This window comes from Salvelinus alpinus, chromosome 8 (genome assembly GCF_045679555.1).
Source record: "Salvelinus alpinus chromosome 8, SLU_Salpinus.1, whole genome shotgun sequence".
NCBI lineage: Eukaryota > Metazoa > Chordata > Actinopteri > Salmoniformes > Salmonidae > Salvelinus > Salvelinus alpinus.
The window spans coordinates 36,561,881-36,584,832 of NC_092093.1; the positions used below are offsets into that span (position 1 = coordinate 36,561,881).

A 22,952-nucleotide genomic window follows, 5' to 3' on the forward strand; every position below is an offset into this window, starting at 1 on the left:
AGGAGAGTGGGTTTAACACAACAAATCAAAGGGCTAGATTCCATGGCTCCTGAGGTTCCAGGCCCTTTTGAGCACGACCTCTCAGGCTGCCAGGAATCAGTCTCCTGGGTCACGTACTGTGGCTGTAGTCTGCCCAGCTGTAAAATTGGAAACAAGCATGACTTCTCTCCTAATAGTCTTTGGCATTCCATTTGGTGTTTTTGCCTACAAAAAATGTACAGATCAACAACAAAATACACAGTACACGCAGTCTGTAGAATCCAAACGGATTCCGAGCCTGGCATCGCAGAGCTTCTTTTCTGACTATTGGCTTTAATAGAAAGCGTTTACAGCAGTGACTCTCAACTGGTGGTCACAGTAGGATTTTAAGGGGTTGCGGGACTTGGGCAAGAATATATATACAGTGGGGAGAACAAGTATTTGATACACTGCCGATTTTGCAGGTTTTCCTACTTACAAAGCATGTCGAGGTCTGTAATTTTTACCATAGGTACACTTCAACTGTGAGAGACGGAATCTAAAACAAAAATCCAGAAAATCACATTGTATGATTTTTAAGTAATTAATTTGCATTTTATTGCATGACATAAGTATTTGATACATCAGAAAAGCAGAACTTAATATTTGGTACAGAAACCTTTGTTTGCAATTACAGAGATCATACGTTTCCTGTAGTTCTTGACCAGGTTTGCACACACTGCAGCAGGGATTTTGGCCCACTCCTCCATACAGACTTTCTCCAGGTCCTTCAGGTTTCGGGGCTGTCGCTGGGCAATACGGACTTTCAGCTCCCTCCAAAGATTTTCTATTGGGTTCAGGTCTGGAGACTGGCTAGGCCACTCCAGGACCTTGAGATGCTTCTTACGGAGCCACTCCTTAGTTGCCCTGGCTGTGTGTTTCGGGTCGTTGTCATGCTGGAAGACCCAGCCACGACCCATCTTCAATGCTCTTACTGAGGGAAGGAGGTTGTTGGCCAAGATCTCGCGATACATGGCCCCATCCATCCTCCCCTCAATACGGTGCAGTCGTCCTGTCCCCTTTGCAGAAAAGCATCCCCAAAGAATGATGTTTCCACCGCCATGCTTCACGGTTGGGATGGTGTTCTTGGGGTTGTACTCATCCTTCTTCTTCCTCCAAACACGGCGAGTGGAGTTTAGACCAAAAAGCTCTATTTTTGTCTCATCAGACCACGTGACCTTCTCCCATTCCTCCTCTGGATCATCCAGATGGTCATTGGCAAACTTCAGACAGGCCTGGACATGCGCTGGCTTGATCAGGGGGACATTGCGTGCGCTGCAGGATTTTAATCCATGACGGCGTAGTGTGTTACTAATGGTTTTCTTTGAGACTGTGGTCCCAGCTCTCTTCAGGTCATTGACCAGGTCCTGCCGTGTAGTTCTGGGCTGATCCCTCACCTTCCTCATGATCATTGATGTCCCACGAGGTGAGATCTTGCATGGAGCCCCAGACCGAGGGTGATTGACCGTCATCTTGAACTTCTTCCATTTTCTAATAATTGCGCCAACAGTTGTTGCCTTCTCACCAAGCTGATTGCCTATTGTCCTGTAGCCCATCCCAGCCTTGTGCAGGTCTACAATTTTATCCCTGATGTCCTTACACAGCTCTCTGGTCTTGGCCATTGTGGAGAGGTTGGAGTCTGTTTGATTGAGTGTGTGGACAGGTGTCTTTTTATACAGGTAACGAGTTCAAACAGGTACAGTTAATACAGGTAATGAGTGGAGAACAGGAGGGCTTCTTAAAGAAAAACGAACAGGTCTGTGAGAGCCGGAATTCTTACTGGTTGGTAGGTGATCAAATACTTATGTCATGCAATAAAATGCAAATTAATTACTTAAAAATCATACAATGTGATTTTCTGAATTTTTGTTTTAGATTCCGTCTCTCACAGTTGAAGTGTACCTATGATAAAAATTACAGACCTCTACATGCTTTATAAGTAGGAAAACCTGCAAAATCGGCAGTGTATCAAGTATTTGATACACTGCCGATTTTGCAGGTTTTCCTACTTACAAAGCATGTAGAGGTCTGTAATTTTTATCATAGGTACACTTCAACTGTGAGAGACGGAATCTAAAACAAAAATCCAGAAAATCACATTGTATGATTTTTAAATAATTAATTTGCATTTTATTGCATGACATAAGTATTTGATCACCTACCAACCAGTAAGAATTCCGGCTCTCACAGACCTGTTAGTTTTTCTTTAAGAAGCCCTCCTGTTCTCCACTCATTACCTGTATTAACTGCACCTGTTTGAACTCGTTACCTGTATAAAAGACACCTGTCCACACACTCAATCAAACAGATTCCAACCTCTCCACAATGGCCAAGACCAGAGAGCTGTGTAAGGACATCAGGGATAAAATTGTAGACCTGCACAAGGCTGGGATGGGCTACAGGACAATAGGCAAGCAGCTTGGTGAGAAGGAAACAACTGTTGGCGCAATTATTAGAAAATGGAAGAAGTTCAAGATGACGGTCAATCACCCTCGGTCTGGGGCTCCATGCAAGATTTCACCTCGTGGGGCATCAATGATCATGAGGAAGGTGAGGGATCAGCCCAGAACTACACGGCAGGACCTGGTCAATGACCTGAAGAGAGCTGGGACCACAGTCTCAAAGAAAACCATTAGTAACACACTACGCCGTCATGGATTAAAATCCTGCAGCGCACGCAAGGTCCCCCTGCTTAAGCCAGTGCATGTCCAGGCCCGTCTGAAGTTTGCCAATGACCATCTGGATGATCCAGAGGAGGAATGGGAGAAGGTCATGTGGTCTGATGAGACAAAAATAGAGCTTTTTGGTCTAACTCCACTCGCCGTGTTTGGAGGAAGAAGAAGTATGAGTACAACCCCAAGAACACCATCCCAACCGTGAAGCATGGAGGTGGAAACATCATTCTTTGGGGATGCTTTTCTGCAAAGGGGACAGGACGACTGCACCGTATTGAGGGGAGGATGGATGGGGCCATGTATCGCGAGATCTTGGCCAACAACCTCCTTCCCTCAGTAAGAGCATTGAAGATGGGTCGTGGCTGGGTCTTCCAGCATGACAACGACACGAAGCACACAGCCATGGCAACTAAGGAGTGGCTCCGTAAGAAGCATCTCAAGGTCCTGGAGTGGCCTAGCCAGTCTCCAGACCTGAACCCAATAGAAAATCTTTGGAGGGAGCTGAAAGTCCGTATTGCCCAGCGACAGCCCCGAAACCTGAAGGATCTGGAGAAGATCTGTAGGGAGGAGTGGGCCAAAATCCCTGCTGCAGTGTGTGCAAACCTAGTCAAGAACTACAGGAAACGTATGATCTCTGTAATTGCAAACAAAGGTTTCTGTACCAAATATTAAGTTCTGCTTTTCTGATGTATCAAATACTTATGTCATGCAATAAAATGCAAATTAATTACTTAAAAATCATACAATGTGATTTTCTGGATTTTTGTTTTAGATTCCGTCTCTCATAGTTGAAGTGTACCTATGATAAAAATTACAGACCTCTACATGCTTTGTAAGTAGGAAAACCTGCAAAATCGGCAGTGTATCAAATACTTGTTCTCCCCACTGTATATAAAAGATAGAATAATAAAACACAAAATAACATTACTTTGCAAGGTAAACACCGCACCAAAACATTTATTTTGAAAGGATATCGCCGCACCGCTTATTGGTGCAGACTGTACACGTGCAGAGCGTCCGAAGTGGTGAAAAGGCTAGCTACCCTCTGACTCGCAGGGTTTCGCGCTGCACACACTCACTGACCAATACAATAACGTCCTCGCCCAACACACACACACTGATCCAATGAAATGACAGATTTCCCGACACACACAACACACACACACACACACACACACACACACACACACACACACACACACACACACACACACACACACACACACACACACACACACACACACACACACACACACACACACACACACACACACACACTGATCCAATAAAAATGTCATTCTGCAACATTGTTTTGTTGTAAATGTGACACGTCCAATCAGATAATACAGATTTTCTTCTGACAGCTAGCTTGATTGACAGCGAACTATGCAGATGTGTTCTGCAGTCATTGCACATGTGGATAGTTAGCTGTCATTTAACTTATGTAGGCTAGCTGTCAGAGTAAAATCATGGACACGTTTTTAAAACATGCAGCTCCCACTTCATCTACTGCTGCTTCCAATGTCAACAACAAGGCAGACAACCCGGTCCCTGTCAAGAAGAGAAAATACGACCCCGACTTCATCATATATGGTTTTACATACAGTACCAGTCAAAAGTTTGGACACACCTACTCATTCCATGGTTTTTCTTTAGTTTTACTATTTTCTAGAATAATATTTTGTAGAATAATATGGAATCATGTAGTAACCAAAAAAGTGTTAAACAAATCTAAATATATTTTAGATTTGAGATTCTTCAAAGTAGCCACCCTTTGCCTTGATGACAGCTTTTGACTGGTGCTGTGTATAGAAGACAGACAGGGTGAATGTAGACCGCAGTGCGTCCTATGCAATGAGCTGTTAGCTAATGATAGCATGAAACCCTCCAAAATGAAAAAGCATCTGGACACCAAGCATCCAAGCCACAAAGATAAGACAGCTGACTTAAAAAAAAAATAGGAAAATGTCAGTATCTGGAGGCCTCACAAGATTCATTGAAGAACGTATGGAAGGTACAAGAAAAAGCACTTCACGCATCATACCTTGTGGCCCAGCGCATTGCTGAGTGCAAAAAAGCCCACACCAGCACAGAGGATCTCATACTCCCTGCTGTGGTTGATATGTGCACTGAAATCGTGGGAGAGTCAGCCGCCAACAAACTTAAAACCACACCCCTATCCAATGACACCATGAGGAAGAGAATCCAGGACATGTCTGAGGACATAATGCACCAGACATCACAGCGCATCAGTGCAAATAGCCATTATCCACTGCAGCTTGATGAATCCACAGGTGTGGCCAACCATGCAATTCTAATGGTCTATGTCAGCCACGTGTGGGATAATAACTTCGTGGAGCAGTTCCTTTTTAGTGCTGATTTGCCCACCACCACCACTGCAGAGGATATCTTTAACACAATGGATATGCTCCTGGGCTCCGTGGGACTGGCCTGGGATTGGTGCGTCGGTGTGACCACTGATGGGGCAGCACCAGCAGGTGCTTTATCATGCAGAGGTCCGCTGGCTTTCCAGGGCTAAAAGTGTTGGGTCATTTTTATGAGCTTCGAGCGGAGATTACTGAGTTTCTTTCGGAAAACAAGTCACCTCTGGCTGAACATTTCGATTGTGAGGAATGGCTAGTGCAGGTAGCCTACCTGCCAGATATTTTTGATCATTTGAATTCGCTCAATGTGTCAATGCTAGGGAGGGGGCACAATCGATGTGAACAGAGGGACAAAGTAGATGCCTTCAAGATGAAGCTCACCGTTTGGGCAAGTCGTGTTTCTAACGGAAGGATTGACATGTTTCCAAAATGCTGATGTAGAGATTCCGAATCTGGTCAACAAAGCGCACAGCGACACACTGAAAAAAAAAACATTGAACAGCATCTTATCAAGCTGCAGGGAAAGTTTTGCAACTGATTCCCGGAGGAGAACAGGAGACGAGACGACTGGATACGGAGCCCTTTCGAGTGGAGATGGGAAGCGTCACGTTGCCAGGCAACGAAGAGGAGCAGCTGGTAGAGCTGTCATTTGTTTGCGGACTGAGCATGCGCTTCCCGGGAAATGAGTATCCTGCTTTCGCCTGTCATCCAATCAGAATCATGCTACCGTTCAGCACTACCTATCTGTGTGAAAGTGGCTCCTCTTCTCTGCTAGGGCCGTGCTGAAAACTAAAAGCTGAAACAGACTGGACGGCCAGCATGTCCTCCGAGTTGACCTGTCAACCCTCACCCCATCACCCCAGTTTCAATAAACGTATCAAACTGAAGAAACATTCCAGCTTTCCCACTGATAGGCCACACACACACACACACACAATAAATGTTGGGTCGCGATTCAATTATCATTGTCCAAACATTTATGTTCAAAAAAATGGCTGTATCTTGGTGTCTATGATTGACAGGACTAATTTAACATAACACAAAGCCAATGTCTGTTCCTCTCTAAAGGACCAGAAGGATCGCATCTACTCCACAGTGAAGTCCAGGTCCACGTCAGCCACAGTGAACAACCTGAAGCCCAGCACTGCCTACGTGTTCCAGATCCGAGCCTTCACCGCGGCCGGCTACGGCACCTACGGCCCCCGGCTGGAGGTCACCACCAAGGAGGAGGCCTCAGGTACCAGCAGAACACATGCACGGGCGTGCACACACGAAAGGCACGCACGGACACACGCATGAGCACACACACACACTCTATAGAGATGATTAGTGTGTTCAGGCCTTCGTCGAGATACTGCTGATCTCATAGCTCCAATTTTCCCCTTTAGAAATATGCTTGAGGATCGTCCTCAAGGAGCAGTAGGTCTCAACTAAAGTGGCAGGGCTCAGAAATCATTGCTGTCCTCTGTCGCTGGTGTTTATATAGCAACTGAACTCACTTGATTTAAAATGCTCGAATTCTCCCAGTAATGCACCGTTTGCACTGACAGCAGAAAGTGCCACTGCACCCATTCTTTTGAGCAATTGGTGGTTTGTCAATGCAAATAGTCTAGCGGTGTAATGTGTCTCTGAATGGGAGACAATCCAACCTGAATGTGTCGTTGTTTCAGGAGAAGGGCACCAGCATTACCATCTGGGACTATTAAGCCCACTTTCTGAAACAGTGGAGCCGTGCATGCGGAGGCTAGAAATAGAACTAGACACCCTTGTCTCTGTGGTAAAGGGCGAGAAGGGGGTTATCAGTCTCCCCGCTCACTCCTCATTGGTTCTATTATGCCCTGTAGATTCCAACGTCTGATGTGCTGAAAGTTCACACTGTGTGCCCTTTGTGTGTGTGTGTGTGTGTGTGTGTGTGTGTGTGTGTGTGTGTGTGTGTGTGTGTGTGTGTGTGTGTGTGTGTGTGTGTGTGTGTGTGTGTGTGTGTCTGCTTGCGTGTGTGTGTCCCTCTCCAAGCAGCCACCATTGTCTCCAGCGAGCAGAATCCCGTCATCATCATCGCGGTGGTGGCCGTGGCGGGGACCATCATCCTGGTCTTCATGGTGTTCGGCTTCATCATTGGGAGAAGGTACGCTCTCGCGGGCCCCATTGACTCTCCGCTGCTGTGAGTCTCTGCTTGTCAATTAGCCTTTCTGTCACTCACTGGCCTCCATAGCCGTGGAGTCAGGCCACCACACACCACACGCACCCATCATCTGTGGCATGCTGTGCTAATGGTTTGTGATGCATCATTTTCCAGTCCTCACACTGTGAAGAAAAACGGACCGTATTTTTTGCATGTCTTTTTGTTGTTGTTGTAATGGATCCATTATAGAGACAAGTGTACTCTAAAATGAAAGGTTTTTGCTCATATTTCTGTGTGCGTGCGAGTGAGAGGGTGATGGTGAGTGTGTGTCCGTGCGTGTGTCCGTTAACTGTGTGTTTGTGTACATATGTGTGTGCGTGTGTTACATTTGTGGTGTTATACAGTAATACACTCAGGTAGGATGAAGTACTGTCTGGCAGTGCTTCTAGCCATCTCCTACCAGAGCAACCCTCCTGTGTGTCAGTCACCATTACCGCCATTTCCTGGTGCGCTCCTCCAATGATGCTTCATTACTATATGGATAGCATTTCATCACAGCATGCCTTACATTAGGGTAGAGCCTTGTACACATGGAATTTCTATATACATTTGACATATTAACCTGCATGTCAACCATGTGTTACTTGATGTTTCCCATCCATCCATTTTTCAGTTTGCCAGCAAACACTATTGTATAGTGCAATTAATTACCTGCTTGAGGGTGCATTCAATACATCAGTGTTGCAAATTAATATTACAAGGAATGCTGATCAGTCTTTTACAGAGAGCAGCATGTAGTAGTACCACACGAGGGTACTTTAGTTCAACATCAGCAGCCAGACATTGTTCCCATACCTCTCCGCTGGTACTGTATCTGTATAGGCAGCATTATGGCTTCGCTGCATTAAGATTCTAGCAAAACAGACCATTCTACCTTCTGCCTCTGCCCAATCAGTTGATTGTGTGTCCCTCTACCTCTCTCCCTGTCAGACACTGTGGCTACAGCAAGGCGGACCAGGAAGGAGACGAGGAGCTGTATTTCCAATGTGAGTCCCTTCTTTCCCCGTCAGCTCACACGCACACATTGAAACACCTCAATTACAGCCCGGCCTCGCCATGACACGGGAAATGGGTCCAACAACAAGGCCCCCACGCCGTAATGTTTGATCCCTTTCATTTGATAGGTTTTTACTCTTAACGAAAGACAGGAACCCTCGCACTAGCATCTGTTTGGGATTTAATGGACAAATCTGTTGAGATGAGGACATTAGGCCTAGTTCCAAACTGCAAATACATGCGTATGAGATTTGCGAGAGAGCCGTGAGCCAGGGCTGAGCTGAGCTCTAAGTGATAAGTCTTCATTAAAAATGAAAAACCCTAACTTTTCAGGCTCTTTCGTATGCTCGGCGTATACTGTTCGTCTCCTGGTGTTCCTCGGAGTAGAGATAGAGATACATTCACTCTATCCTAAGGTTCTCCTTCCACGCTCCTTTAACCAACACACACACACACCACACCACCCTGTCCTAACGATGCCCCTGGAGATGCAGCCGCAGACATCTTCCCAAGCGAAGCCGTAATGATCTGTTGCTGGAGGCAAACTGACGATTTGGAAACAAAGGTTCAGGGTGTCGGCATGGCCACAGCGGTAGAAAGAGGGCTGTGTTGGCGTTCCACGGTCCTCGGCTGCTAAGTATCTGACAGATCAAGCTGTAGGAAGGCACAGGTCCTCTTGCTAAAAACACTGGGTGATGAAAACACAAACAAGAGCGCTCCGCTGTTGTTGGGCCTAATAGAGGGACTTGCTCTACAATATTAAATGAGGAAACGCTGCCAGGGCGACAGAAGCCAGATAGTGCGTGAATTCAACATGTAGGCTTAATTTGTCCGCTGTGTAGCGCGAGAAGTCGTGATAAGACGTCTCCCTATCAGATCCAGTGACAGCTTGGATGGACGAAGCAATTATAGGAGCGAGTGGAGGGAAATATCAGCTGCCATCGCTGGAGCTCCTAGCTGGAAAACAATGCATAGTGTTTGTTAGTGGATAGGCCAATATGGCTTTCCAGGACGCAAACAGAGGATATTGCAGAATTTTTTTCTTCTGCTTGTCGTTATTGAGCCTGGAGCTGATTAGTAATTTAATTATGGTGTTTTGGTGTGTCTGTTTTTCTTGTATGTTATTGTCTTCAGCTATATGCATCTCATTAAATAGCTTGTGGTATGGAAGTTGGCAGGTTATGTTGTAATTAGGGGGAATTTGATATGAACAAATTAGGTCAGCGGAACACACTCATGTACCATAACAGTGTAATTTATTAGTGTGGCGTTATATAATTTTTTTTCTCAAACCACGGTCAGCTAAATGCTTATTTTTCTTTGTACTACGCATTTCCCCTATGTGTGCATGAATATGTATGAGTCATTCCAGTATCATTGTGTTACTTCATATTTTATGGTGATACATGATTCAAAACATGCACTCGTTGTACTGATCTAACTGTGATATAACTGCAGTCACCATTACCTGGGCAGCATGATTCAGGAGGTTATCAAGCCACAGAAACGACCATAAGAAAATAACTTGCATTTATGACTGGCATTACTGTATATCAGGGTCTGTCTAACAGACTTTTCATTCACTGGCAGAGCTTGATAGACTGAGCTAGCTCCAAAACCTGCTCAGTATAGTAGACAACCTTGGCAGTAAATCTCATTCTAGGCTGCTCAAATCTTTGTTCGTCCTTTTGTGAGGAGGTTAAGAAGAAAATATAATAACGTTTTCATTTCTATTGGAGGAAAAAATAAAAAGGAAAAAAATAATAAATGTCTGGTATAAGGGTGTTTGTAGAAAGAGCTTTTGACACAGGTGCTTTCCATCAGCTGGCTGTTTAGCAATTCCTTCTGAATGGTTGCCGTTGGTAATGGTGTGTCTGACAAGCGCCCGGTCGGCCCGGCATGCTGTATGCATATTTAATCGTAACAGTAATCCCCTTACCTTTCTACAGTTAAATTTCCAGGCACCAAAACATACATTGACCCTGAAACCTACGAGGACCCGAACAGGGCTGTCCATCAATTTGCCAAGGAGCTGGACGCGTCCTGCATTAAGATTGAGCGAGTTATTGGAGCAGGTGAGTCTGGCTGGTGTCTCCCAGCTCTCTCTGTTTAGTCATACCATACACTCATACATCACAATGACAGCCACATATTTACACTTTGAATGGGGACACGGTTTATCCTCGCTGTATATTGATAGGGCAATTGCAAAAAGGGGGGGGGAAAGTTCATTGCAGTTAATGTGTGGGCCTGCATCTTTTTTAAAGGTACGACAATAGCAAAGATGCTTCACGGCTGATGAATTGCTGCCACATCAGTTTTAGAGCTCCAGTCAATGAGAGTATCTATATATCCACAGCTTGAGCATAACAAGATGTCCTACTCCAATTTATTATCTTCTGCAGCACAGCTGTTTTCTCTGAACATACACTAAGCACTTTGTAAAAAAACCATGATTGCTAGTTTTTCTGAAGGTTCATGACTCATGGGTGGTTTTGTCTCTTTGTCTGTCTCACAGGAGAGTTTGGGGAGGTGTGTAGTGGACGGATGAAACTCCCAGGGAAACGGGACATGTCAGTGGCCATTAAAACCCTGAAGGTGGGCTACTCAGAGAAACAGAGGAGGGACTTCTTGTGTGAGGCCAGCATTATGGGCCAGTTTGACCATCCCAATATTGTCCATCTGGAGGGAGTGGTGACCAGAGGTAAGGACTGCATTCTCTCTCAAACACACACACACACGCCTACAACTACAACAAGAAAGTAATGCAAGTGCACTCAAAGACCATTCTTAATATGTACATACACTATATATACAAAAGTATGTGGACTCCCCTTCAAATTAGTGGATTGGGCTATTTCAGCCACATCCGTTGCTGACAGGTGTATAAAATTGACCACACGGCCATGCAATCTCCATAGACAAATATTGGCAGTAGAATGGCCTTATTGAAGAGCTCAGTGACTTTCAACGTGGCACCCATCATAGGATGCCACCTTTCCAACAAGTCAGTTTGTCAATTTGAGCGAGGCCTAAATGCCCAACATCAGTGCCCAACGTCACTAATGCTAATGCTCTTGTGGCTGAATGGAAGCAAGTCCCCGCAGCAATGTTCCAATATCTAGTGGAAAGCCTTCCCAGAAGAATGGAGGCTGTTATAGCAGCAAAGGGGGACCTACTCCATATTAATGCCCATGATCTTGGAATGAGATGTTCAATGAGCAGGTGTGCACATACTTTTTTTGTTCTAGACCAAAGGTATTAGTAATGGACTTGCTTACATTCAGCCATAAGCGCATTAGTGAGGTCGGGCACTGATGTTGGCCGATTAGGCCCGGCTCACGGTCTGCGTTTCTATTCATCCTAAAGGTGTTCGATGAGGTTGAGGTCAGGGCTGTGTGCATGCCAGTCAAGTTCTTCCACACCAATGCCGACAAACCATTTCTGTATGGACCTCGCTTTGTGCATGGTGGCATTGTCATGCTGAAACAGGAAAGGGCCTTTGCCAAACTGTTGCCACAAAGTTGGAAGCACAGCATCGTCTAGAATGTCATTGTATTCTGTAGCATTAAAATGTCCCTTCACCTGAGCTAAGGGACTTAGCCTAAAACATGAAAAACAACCCCAGACCATTATTCCTCCTCCACCATACTTTACAGTTGGCACTACGCATAGAGGAAGGTAGTGTTCTCCTGGCATCCACCAAACCTAGATTTGTTCGTTGGACTGCCAGATGGTGAAGCTTGATACATCACTTCAGATGTTTCCACTGCTCCAGAGTCCAATAGCGGCGACCTTTACACCCCTCCAGCCGACTCTTGGCATTGCGCAGGGTGCTCGGCCATGGAAACCCATTTCATGAAGCTCCCAACAAAAAGTTAATGTGCTGACGTTGCTTCCAAAGGAAGTTTGGAACTCAGAGAATTTTACGCGCTACGTGATTCAGCACTCGGCGGTTCCGTTCTGTGAGCTTGTGCGGCCTGCCACTTTGCGGCTGAGCCGTTGTTGCTCCTAAATGTTTCCACTTCACAATAATACCACTTACAGTTGACCGGGGCAGCTCAGAAATCTGCCCTGCTAGACGAACTGACTTGTTGGAAAGGTGGCATCCTATGACGGTGCCACGTTGAAAGTCACCGAGCTCTTCAGTAAGGCCATTCTGCTGCCAATGTTTGTCTATGGAGATTGCATGGCTGCGTGCTCAGTTTTCTACAGCTGTCGGCAACGGGTGTGGCTGAAACAGCCAAATTCACAAATTTGAAGGGGCGTCCGTAAACTTTTGTACATATAGTGTTTCTGATCAAATTTGCCTTGCTCACAGTTTTATATTGTCTCATTTAGACAGCCTAATATAAGGAACAGATGTTAACACTTAATTACAAACCAATGAAACAACTGGTTCAATATAACACTAAAGGCGGAAATGTATTTTAGCAAGCCGTTAATAAACAATTGCAAGACATTTTTTTGTTGTTGGCAAATAATGGATGTGTCACCCTTGTTTTCAGGCAAACCGGTGATGATTGTGATTGAATATATGGAAAATGGCTCGTTAGATGCTTTTCTCAGGGTGAGTACCTTTCAACGCGTTCAATGCTCCCGAGTGGAGCAGCGGTCTAAGGCACTGCGTCTCAGTGCAAGAGGCGTCACTATTGTCCCTGGTTTGAATCCCGGCTGTATCACATCCGGCCGTGATTGGGAGTCCCATAGGGCGGCGCACAACTGGCCCAGCGTCGTAGCCTGTCATTGTTCTTAACTGACTTGCCTAGTTAAATAAAGGTTAAATATTTTTTTAAATGTAAACCGCAACTCCCTTACCAGTTATACATGTGTAATACAGTATGTTCGCATTAAGAGTTCCTTATTCTATAAATAATACCACTGCAATACCTTTGTGAACTGAGTGGATTTTGCTTAGCTGACTGTTTTCCTCTGTTGTGTACAGAAACATGATGGTCAGTTCACAGTGATCCAGTTAGTGGGGATGCTGCGGGGCATAGCAGCAGGGATGAGATATCTCTCCGACATGGGGTATGTCCATCGAGATCTGGCTGCACGAAATGTACTTGTCAACAGCAATCTCGTATGTAAAGTGTCTGACTTCGGCCTGTCAAGAGTGATCGATGACGATCCCGAGGCTGTCTACACAACAACGGTGAGTCAATTAAACCAGCCCCGTATTGCTTTCCCTGCCTAGACTCCCTGAGCTCTCTCTGAACACTCAAATCAAGCCAACAGCCAATGCATGGGAATGGAGTATAAACTACGCATGCATGCCCATGCATGTCTGGGCCTAGTTATTCAATATGCAAGGCCTGCAGTCTCTTTGGTGAAGTTTTAGCTTTGAACGTTTGGAAGTTTTGCTGACCCTGTGTGCAAAGTTGTAACTCTATTCTAATTGATGTTTTAGGGGAAGATGCAGGATATAATGAATTTGATCTTTACTCCAGCCACTGACCTGCATTTTACTGAACAGGGTGGAAAAATACCTGTTCGATGGACAGCAATGGAAGCCATCCAGTACCGTAAATTCACTTGCGCTAGTGATGTGTGGAGTTATGGCATTGTCATGTGGGAGGTCATGTCCTATGGGGAACGGCCTTACTGGGACATGTCCAATCAAGATGTGAGTTGCTCTCTTACAGGAAGTCAATCATTCACCAAATACATGTCAGGTTTCGCATGTTACTCAGAGACTGGCTATCATATTACAGAATGAACAGAATAACAGAATGAGCTGAATTCTTAGTAATGATTTAAACGTGGGCCACAATTACTATTTAGAGGTGAATGAGGAGGATTGTTAGGTATTAATTAATTCTGTTTTAATCAGAGATTGATATTCATAAAATGCTTTTATATGATAATATAAAGAACGAGACTGGATACTTGGCATACAAAATACTTTTTGGACTTCAAAACTGCTTTTAACCTTTATAATGAGTTATGATAATTTAACCTTATTTGTCAGAGTTCAATAATGCCGGAGCTATCTAGTTAGTCATATAGAACTTTCAGTTTCAGCTACGGTCGTTGCTGAAACTGAAAATTGGAACAGATGAACATTGCAAATCTGTTCACCGTGCTGATCGTAACAGGGGCTTTAGAGGGGTTTGGTCGCCGATTTGAAAGTTAGTAACGATGATACTTAAGCGGTAAAATGGTTTCATTTGCCGCCGTTTGCAAGTACTTGTCTGAAAGATGCTCCAGTGCTAGTTTTCTCCCGTGGCGAAGTTAAAGATGACATAATCCAGTAGGACAAACAGTCTTCTCCTCAGCAGAAAGACTAAATAGGATTATATTACGCTCAGCTCCTCCTAATGAGAAGCCTGCTGATTGAACAATCAGCTGTTAGAAATGCTAAACATGATTGGTGATGGAAGTAGCGTGCTTGACAGGCGTCAATGTCAGAGATTACGGTTCCTCTGTCAAGATGTTGGCAAACAACTCCTTTGACACTTTTTCTTCCGTAGCTCAGTCTTGTTTGAATAGCCCTGACAGGAATAACAGATGAATATGTGCGGAAAATAAACAAACTCACATTCCCCGAAATAGAGGAAGAGACGGTTGAGTCTCAAATCAAAGGTGCCCATTGCCCCTAATGTTTAAAGTTCTCACGCCGTTGACTTTCAATGGACTTTTGTTTTTAACTATTGACAGAGTGGGAATAGATGTAGCTTGAAGATATGCAACTTTGCGTATTTTCATTATTCATTAGACCTGTGTAAATGCAGTCTATTGATGAGACAAAGAGTACAAACAATATGACGGATGCATCTAAGGGAAAACAGAGCCACTGTTTGCTTAATTAATTACAATCAGGTCTATTTGTATAGTATGACAGGCATGGGCAGGTGTTCTAGAGACCCACCTCTGTACCATACAGGGACACTAGATGCTACTCTCAATATCTCCTAATTTGGGTCCTGCTACTCTGGGTCCTTGGGTCTCACCATCATCTTAACAAGCTGAGACTGAGTGATCACATCTGGTTAGGCCTGTTTCTCCTCAAAGCGCCATTTTTGTAAATAGGGAACCACACAAGACTTGTACTGCCACTTTCTGTTTACAAACATCTTGATTAGAGAATGAAATGGAAATTAACTGTAGTAAATGGTGACTTGTGTTAATGTGGTGGTAATGGTAGTGGTAATAGCCCTTAAAGACTTGCCTGTGTTTTGGTTTTCCCAGGTGATAAAGGCCATAGAAGAGGGGTACCGCCTCCCTGCTCCCATGGACTGCCCTCCAGGCCTGCACCAGCTAATGCTGGACTGCTGGCAGAAAGACAGGGCCGATCGACCCAAATTTGATCAAATAGTTGGCATCCTTGATAAGATGATTCGCAATCCCAATACCTTGAAAACCCCGGTGGGAACCTGCACGAGGTAAGGAAAGCCTGTCTCATTAAACCCTGTTACTGAGCACTACAAACCTCCAATGGAATAAATTAGCAGATTCAGTTATACGATTTGACCAAAGTAGCTGTAAGACTATGGAAGTATGTATTGCTTCTTCATATTTCTTTCGTATGGAGCTACATTAGTGGACAATCCAAAGCATCCAGGGGTTGATTTATCCACAGGAGTTCACAGATGAAAGATAAATCCCTGAGAATCAATAAGCCAAAACAGCTTCCATGGCTTTATGGTCAATAGCAGGGCTTTTAAATCAATCCCTGTAATGAGTTCCTGGGGTTTTTAAGTGCTGTGGGAACTCTGGACCCCTCTGGGACATTTGTCAAATTAATTCTATTTACATTCAGAACACAATCTGGGTGAGATTGACAGCGTAACCCCCCAAAAAATAACTGTTAGAAAGCGCATTTTTGAAGGCCATTTTGTGGAGGTTTGAAGTAGAATTACCATCCATATGATGTTGAGGGTTTTTGATAGTTACTTAGCACACGCTTTTTTTTTAAAAACAGGATCAGATGGCATCGGCACTTTTGAATTTGACATCGATTGAAATTTTCAAAATGTGTTCATTTCTTTTTCACATGCAATTTATTGTTACCCCGGGATGTCTTTGTGTTTTGCTCCCGGCTCAATTTGTGTTTGTTATGGGAATGTTTCAGTTTTCGCATGAGACGTTAATGGCTTCCTCTTGCTCATCCAACAGACCGATTAGTCCCCTGTTAGATCAGAGCACACCAGACTTCACTACTTTCCGCTCGGTTGGGGAGTGGCTGGAGGCCATCAAGATGGAGAGATACAGAGACAACTTCACCGCCGCTGGCTACAGCTCACTGGACTCTGTGGCCAGGATGTCAATTGAGTAAGGAGCCTGAACTTTACAACACTTGTGGAGGTCAAATCCAATATAGCCAGTTCTGGAGAGTTGTCATATAATTATTTTCTCATTCAATATCATTGGACATGGCAGTACTGCATTTTTATTTAATCATTGTGATTCATAAACAAGCCTGTCATGTTTTCAGATCTATTTCTCCATTAATTAAATACCTGGTGCTGCTATACGTCGTGGGATGTTTTGAGCCTCTCTGTTGTCCACTGCTGTGATTTATGATTGGCCGTCTTGTCTTGCAGGGATGTGATGAGCTTGGGGATCAGTTTAGTGGGCCATCAGAAGAAGATCATGAGCAGCATACAGACTATGAGAGCCCAGATGCTGCATCTCCATGGCACAGGAATCCAGGTGTGATGACAGACTACAGTGCCCCCTGTGGACGGGCTATCTAGAGCAGCACTAAGGCAAAACCTCCCAGGATAATAATTGAAAATCATGTGACGTGATGTCGTCTCCTATCTGACTATTTTTTTCCGGATGTTTCGGAATGAAATAATTCCTGTGATCCTTGGCGAAGGATTTAACCCCTCTTTAGAATGGGTATTAAGGAGAGAATGACAGAATACTACCTGAACATGATGCCGAACTTAAACCGCTCTGAGGAACTCTCAACAACATATCAAATAGAGATGGAGCTTTGGAAAATGAGTTTGATACGTATTACCTTGTTCTTTTAACCTCGTGAATGATTTTATTTGTGCACCATGAAAATGGATTTCATTTAAAAAAAAGGAAAAAGAGAAAAGATTTCAAACAATTTGTTTATTCCCCTTGCGGTGGTTTTTCAGTATTTTCTTTACTAGTTTGTTCATTTTGTTAGTGTCAGGAGCCACAGTGATATGGTGTGGTACGTACAGTAATCTTTCATTTTTATTTTCCCCTTACAATTGTTTTCTTCCTTTTTTCTATTTTGGACTTGACAACAGGGTAAACGTTCCCATCCAAAAGGATGAATATGGTGTCTGAACATTTTGGTGAAAATGATTTAGAGGTACTTTGACCAGTTTGTCTTGAGACACTACTGGCTGTTTTAACTGTTTGCAGTGAGTTGTGTTTTTTCTTCCTGATGTTTTTGAAGTGAAAAATGGTATCCTGCACCTCAGATAAGTGACTTCAGAGATAGTAGTATTCTCTTGGTCGTTTGAAGCTTACAGGAGTGCTTTGCTGTATGCATTTTTCTGAACACAGATGCTCCCAATTTATGATGGAAAATCATATTTCAAATTTGTATGTAGAAATTTTGAAACAGTATGACACCAATCATTCAAATTGATTTAAGATTGATCACAACTTTTATATCTAATATCCAGCATCAAAGTGGCAACATTCTTTACATGTTCATGTTTACCACATTAATCATTTGATCATATTGTCCAATATGCTTTCAATCTGAACTTTGATTTCCGTTGTTTAAATCATTAATGAACGTTTCCACAGATAGCTCTACAGAAAGATTGTATTGAAACTTAATGAGATGACTTGATCCACTGCAAACGGTGTTGCCATTGAAATGCCCCCCCCCCCACCCCAAAATGTTGCAGCAAACGGTATTTGTTTCGTATTTTAGTGAATACAGTAGTTGAGGGTGAATCTAGGAAATGCTGTGTACATTCTTTCTAGAAGTAATAATGCCTTAAAACGTGTTGGACTAATGTATTGACATTATTTTTAGGCTATTCAATGGCAATGTTTTTTGCAGTTCAGTGAGACAGGTCTTGTGTAGGGGTTGAATGGAAAGGTTCCCCATTTTCTTTGTGGTATCCTTTCATGCAGGTTGACGTTTATTGTTACGAATCTTTCCCTGGAGGCAGAACTGAGCAGTTTCCGCTAGATGGGCCAGCTGCAAAATCCAAATTGGCTATATCGTAAAAATTCATGAAAACAAACATTCGCTTTTTGGTCTTAATTTAAGGTACGGGTTAGACATTAGGGTTAGCAGTGTGGTTAAAGGAAAGGGAAAGGGGGATACCTAGTCAGTTGTACAACTGAATGCCTTCAACTGGAATGTGTCTTCTGCATTTAACCCAACCCCTCAAGGTTAGGGTTAAGGTTAGAGTTAGGTTTAAAATCAGATTTGATGACTTTGTGGCTGTGCCAGCTAGTGACCACCCTGCAGAGCTGCCTCCAGGGCAAGACTCATGAAAGTAAATGCCAACCTGCTCCATTCATCCTGAACTTGAAAATCATGCACACCTGCGTATGTTGAATTTCACGATTGATGATTGACACAGTCAGTGTAGGGTAGAAGATTGACCAAACAGAGCAATAATTAGTCCAGGTAGAAATGGTCCTCCTCTGAGATTTGAAGGTGCTAGGTTTTACAGAAATGTCTGTTGTGCTGGGATAATATACCGGTATACTAAGTTATCAAATCATTAAATAGTAATGCCACTTACGAAATGTTATCCCGGAATATTCTAATGACTTGATAACGAAGTCACAGTGTATGACTATATTTGGAATATATGGCTGTAACAGTGGGGTGAAATGACATTCAAGCAGCAGAGAGGCACACGCATTAGTCATGACATCATCCTTTCCATTGCTCCACACTTAATTTGAAGGCCTTCAGTTTGGTATGAGGTACTTACAGTATCTAATAACCCAATATCATGATATATAGAAAATCCTGATACTCCTTATTACGATGATCATACTGTGAAAATCACTTACCGTCCCAGGCCTAGCCATTCAGGAGAGCCAGGCAAACAGTATGGGTGATGTAACATGCATAAAAGTGTTTCCATCCATCCATCCTTTTTTTTTATATATTTTTTTTACTTCCCTTCCCCTTTGTATGCTAATCAGGGCACAGAGATTAGGAATGGGCTCTGCAAAGATGTGCTAAAAAGCCAACCTAATGGTGCCATCAGTCTTCACCTTTTACAACAAAATGAATGTTATCATATATGTCTTTAGCATTGTATTATTCTCTGACGAATGGTTGGTTCACTCATTTCTTTCTCATTAAAAGTAAGGAAAATATAGGTATTTCCAACTGCAGTTGTGTAAAAAATAGGGGGGGTTTCACAGTATTTTGAGAAGAGGTGGATAAACATACAGTACCAGTCAAAAGTTTGGACACACCTAGTCATTCAAGGGTTTTTCTTTATTTTTACTATTTTCTACATTGTAGAATAATAGTGAAGACATCAAAACTATGGAAAAACACATATGGAATCATGTAGTAACCGAAGAAGTGTTAAACAACATTTTAGATGTTAGATTCTTCAAAGTAGCCACCCTTTGCCTTGATGACAGCTTTGCAGACTCTAGGCATTCTCTCAACCAGCTTCACCTGGAATGCTTTTCTAACAGTCTTGAAGGATTTCCCACATATGCTGAGCACTTGGCTGCTTTTCCTTCCCTCTGCTGTCCAACTCATCCCAAACCATCTCAATTGGGTTGAGGTCGGGTGATTGTGGAGGCCAGGTCATCTGATGCAGCACTCCATCACTCTCTTTCTTGGTCAAATAGATGTTACACAGCCTGGATTTGTGTTGGGTCATTGTCCTGTTGAAAAACAAATGATAGTCCCACTAAGCCCAAACCAGATGGGATGGCGTATCGCTGCAGAAGGCTGTGGTAGCCATGCTGGTTAAGTGTGCCTTGAATTCTAAATAAATCACACACAGTGTCACCAGCAAAGCACCCCCACACCATCACACCTCCTCCTCCATGCTTCACGGTGGATACCACACTGGCGGAGATCATCCATTCACCTACTCTGCGTCTCACAAAGACACAGCGATTGGAACCAAAAATCTGAAATGTGGACTCATCAGACCAAAGAACAAATGTCCACTGGTCGAATGTCCATTGCTCGTGTTTATTGGCCCAAACAAGTATTTTCTTCTTATTGGTGTCCTTTAGTAGTGGTTTCTTTGCAGCAATTCAACCATGAAGGCCTGATTCACGCAGTCTTCTCTGAAAAGTTGATGTTGAGATGTGTCTGTTACTTGAGCAGCATTTATTTGGGCTGCAATTTCTGAGGCTGGTAACTCTAATGAACATATCCTCTGCAGCAGAGGTAACTCTGGGTCTTCCTTTCCTGTGGTGGTCCTCATGAGAGCCAGTTTCATCATAGCGATTGATGGTTTTTGCAACTGCACTTGAAGAAACTTTCAAAGTTCTTGAAATTTCCCGTATTGACTGACCTTCATGTCTTAAAGTAATGATGGACTGTCGTTTCTCTTTGCTTATTTGAGCTGTTCTTGCCATAATAAGGACTTGGTCTTTTACCAAATGGGGCTATCTTCTGTACACCACCCCTACCTTGTCACAACACAACTGATTGGCTCAAACAAATTACAAAGAAAATAAATTCCACAAATGAACTTTAACAAGACACACCTGTTAATCGAAATGCATTCCAGGTGACTACTTCATGAAGCTGATTAAGAGAATGCCAAGAATGTGCAAAGCTGTCATCAAGGCAAAGGGTGGCTACTTTGAAGAATCTCAAATCTCAAATATATTTTGATTTGTTTAACTTTTTTGGTTACTACATGATTCCATGTATGTTATTTCATAGTTTTGATGTCTCTAGGTGTGTCCAAACTTTTGACTGGTACTGTATATGTACCCAATGTTAGAGTATTTGGCTGTAGCTGATGCTGTCTTTGTTCCTGTGGACTCATCATAGATACAGATTTTTAAAGCTGCAGTTTTTCCAATGATTATTTAAGATGCCCTTCCATTTGCCTGTAGAGAATGAAATGGTCTTCGGAAAGCCAACCCTGAAACACCATCATGGACTTTGGCTGCAAGCTTAGCATTTGTAAAGCCATTAGCGATTTTGTCTATTCTTTCCTAGATACATTTCCATTGTGCTCAGTCCAAAGGGACTCACCCCTGTGGTAGGGGGATACCTGGGAATCAGACCTTGCCCAGCCTACTCTGGGCCCTGTGTCACAGACAGACAGAGCCACTCTTTATCCATACAGCAAAGCTCAGCAATTGGGTCTATGCCAGCCCTTTGAATTGAATACCAGCGCAAAGGCTTTCAGTCAGCACAAAACTCCCCAGTTCACAGGCAGGCAGCAGTCAAGTCCTCGTTCTCTCCCCCTCTCCCGTTCTCTCTCTGTCTACTCTCCCCTGCTCTGATCTCAAGCAGCGGGCCCCTGTGGGCCTTCACACCTCGGTGCTGGAGGCCCCCACTCCCGCTTCCCTCTCTCCCTGTGAGTCAGGGGTCCTGTAGAGACAGCAATTTCAGCCAAATTGAGATTAAGACGTGGATACAATCGATCCGCCATATAAATAATCTGTAACCTTCACAGGCAATGTCACCTTTTACTGTTCGCTTTTACATTGTTTCTTACCCATTTTGTAGTTGAGGATGTTTAACTCAATATATGGGGGTGTTATTGTGTTTCAACTACGTTTAAGGCAGTTTGTGTGGCGGGTTTATTGGATTCAAGAATGAGAAGTCATTTAAAATATGAAGTAGACTGGTTAATATTTTGCAAACCTTTTGGACAAACTGTTGGAAATTGTGAATGCGCCTTTGCATAGATGGTGGATAATTCCAAAGAGTTCAGCACTGTTGATGGTGTCAGAAAGATCAGAGATCCGAGGAGACTTTGTATATGTTCTAACTGTAAAACTTGTACATTTTATTTATATTGTTGTTGTTTTTTTACACACATTACTCTGTAGTGAGCTCTGAATACATTGAAAATGCACTATATTTTTCTATCTCACTTGCAGATGATTACTGTCACGCAGAAGATTTCAGTTGTACATACTTTCTCATTTAGGACCAAAGACAGCTGATAGGTTTTCCATTTAGAATTGTATTTTGTTTTTATTTTTGCCTTTTAGTTTAATGTACAGTAATACGAATTGTCAATTTATTATTTATTTTTCTGTGATGAGAGTATTGAGAGTATTCATTGGTCAAGAGTATTTTCCCCAAACAGCAGAAGTGTAAAATCATTACTTAGACGATTTCTTGTTAAATAGACGTTTCTTTTTTGCTTCGTAACCTTTGTAATAGACTGTACATATATTTTTGGAAATATAATACAATCTCTATAGAAATCCTCTCTCATTGGAGTCTTTTCCATCGTAATTAGTGTCATGTCTTTACATAGGATCTCGTTTTATATATCCATCAGCATGCACCATTTTGTAAATCATTAATCAGTGTTCTTTGAATGTTAAAGTAAGAATATGATCAAACTTGTTTTGATTGAATGTAAACAAATGGAATGCATGACTTTTTCGTGTTTGCGTGATGGTGTGTGTGTGTGTGTGTGATGGTGTGTGTGTGTGTGTGTGATTGTGTGTGTGTGTGTTTGCGTGTGTGTTTGCGTGATGTGTGTGTGTGTGTGTGTGTGTGTGTGTGTGTGTGTGAATGACATGGGTGGGTAAAGTATATATGAAGAA

The 22,952-nt window shown here is 43.2% G+C and overlaps 1 protein-coding gene across 12 annotated transcripts in view; it reads left to right on the forward strand.

The window, feature by feature from the left end:
* The window catches only part of LOC139583068 (ephrin type-A receptor 7), an 84,006-nt gene extending 61,392 nt beyond the window's left edge, over positions 1-22,614 (forward strand). Inside the window, exons 7-17 of one of the 12 annotated variants that reach the window (XM_071413784.1) lie at positions 6,146-6,314; positions 7,091-7,238; positions 8,190-8,245; positions 10,205-10,330; positions 10,774-10,959; positions 12,764-12,825; positions 13,201-13,410; positions 13,666-13,881; positions 15,447-15,640; positions 16,374-16,529; positions 16,802-22,614. In XM_071413784.1, coding sequence (XP_071269885.1) covers positions 6,146-6,314; positions 7,091-7,238; positions 8,190-8,245; positions 10,205-10,330; positions 10,774-10,959; positions 12,764-12,825; positions 13,201-13,410; positions 13,666-13,881; positions 15,447-15,640; positions 16,374-16,529; positions 16,802-16,916 — 1,638 coding nt within the window. In that variant the 3' untranslated portion in view covers positions 16,917-22,614. The remainder of the gene's footprint in view (positions 1-6,145; positions 6,315-7,090; positions 7,239-8,189; positions 8,246-10,204; positions 10,331-10,773; positions 10,960-12,763; positions 12,826-13,200; positions 13,411-13,665; positions 13,882-15,446; positions 15,641-16,373; positions 16,530-16,801) is intronic. The other 11 variants (XM_071413791.1, XM_071413786.1, XM_071413788.1 and 8 more) reach the window with 11 other exon arrangements.
* The last annotated feature ends 338 nt before the right edge of the window (positions 22,615-22,952 follow it).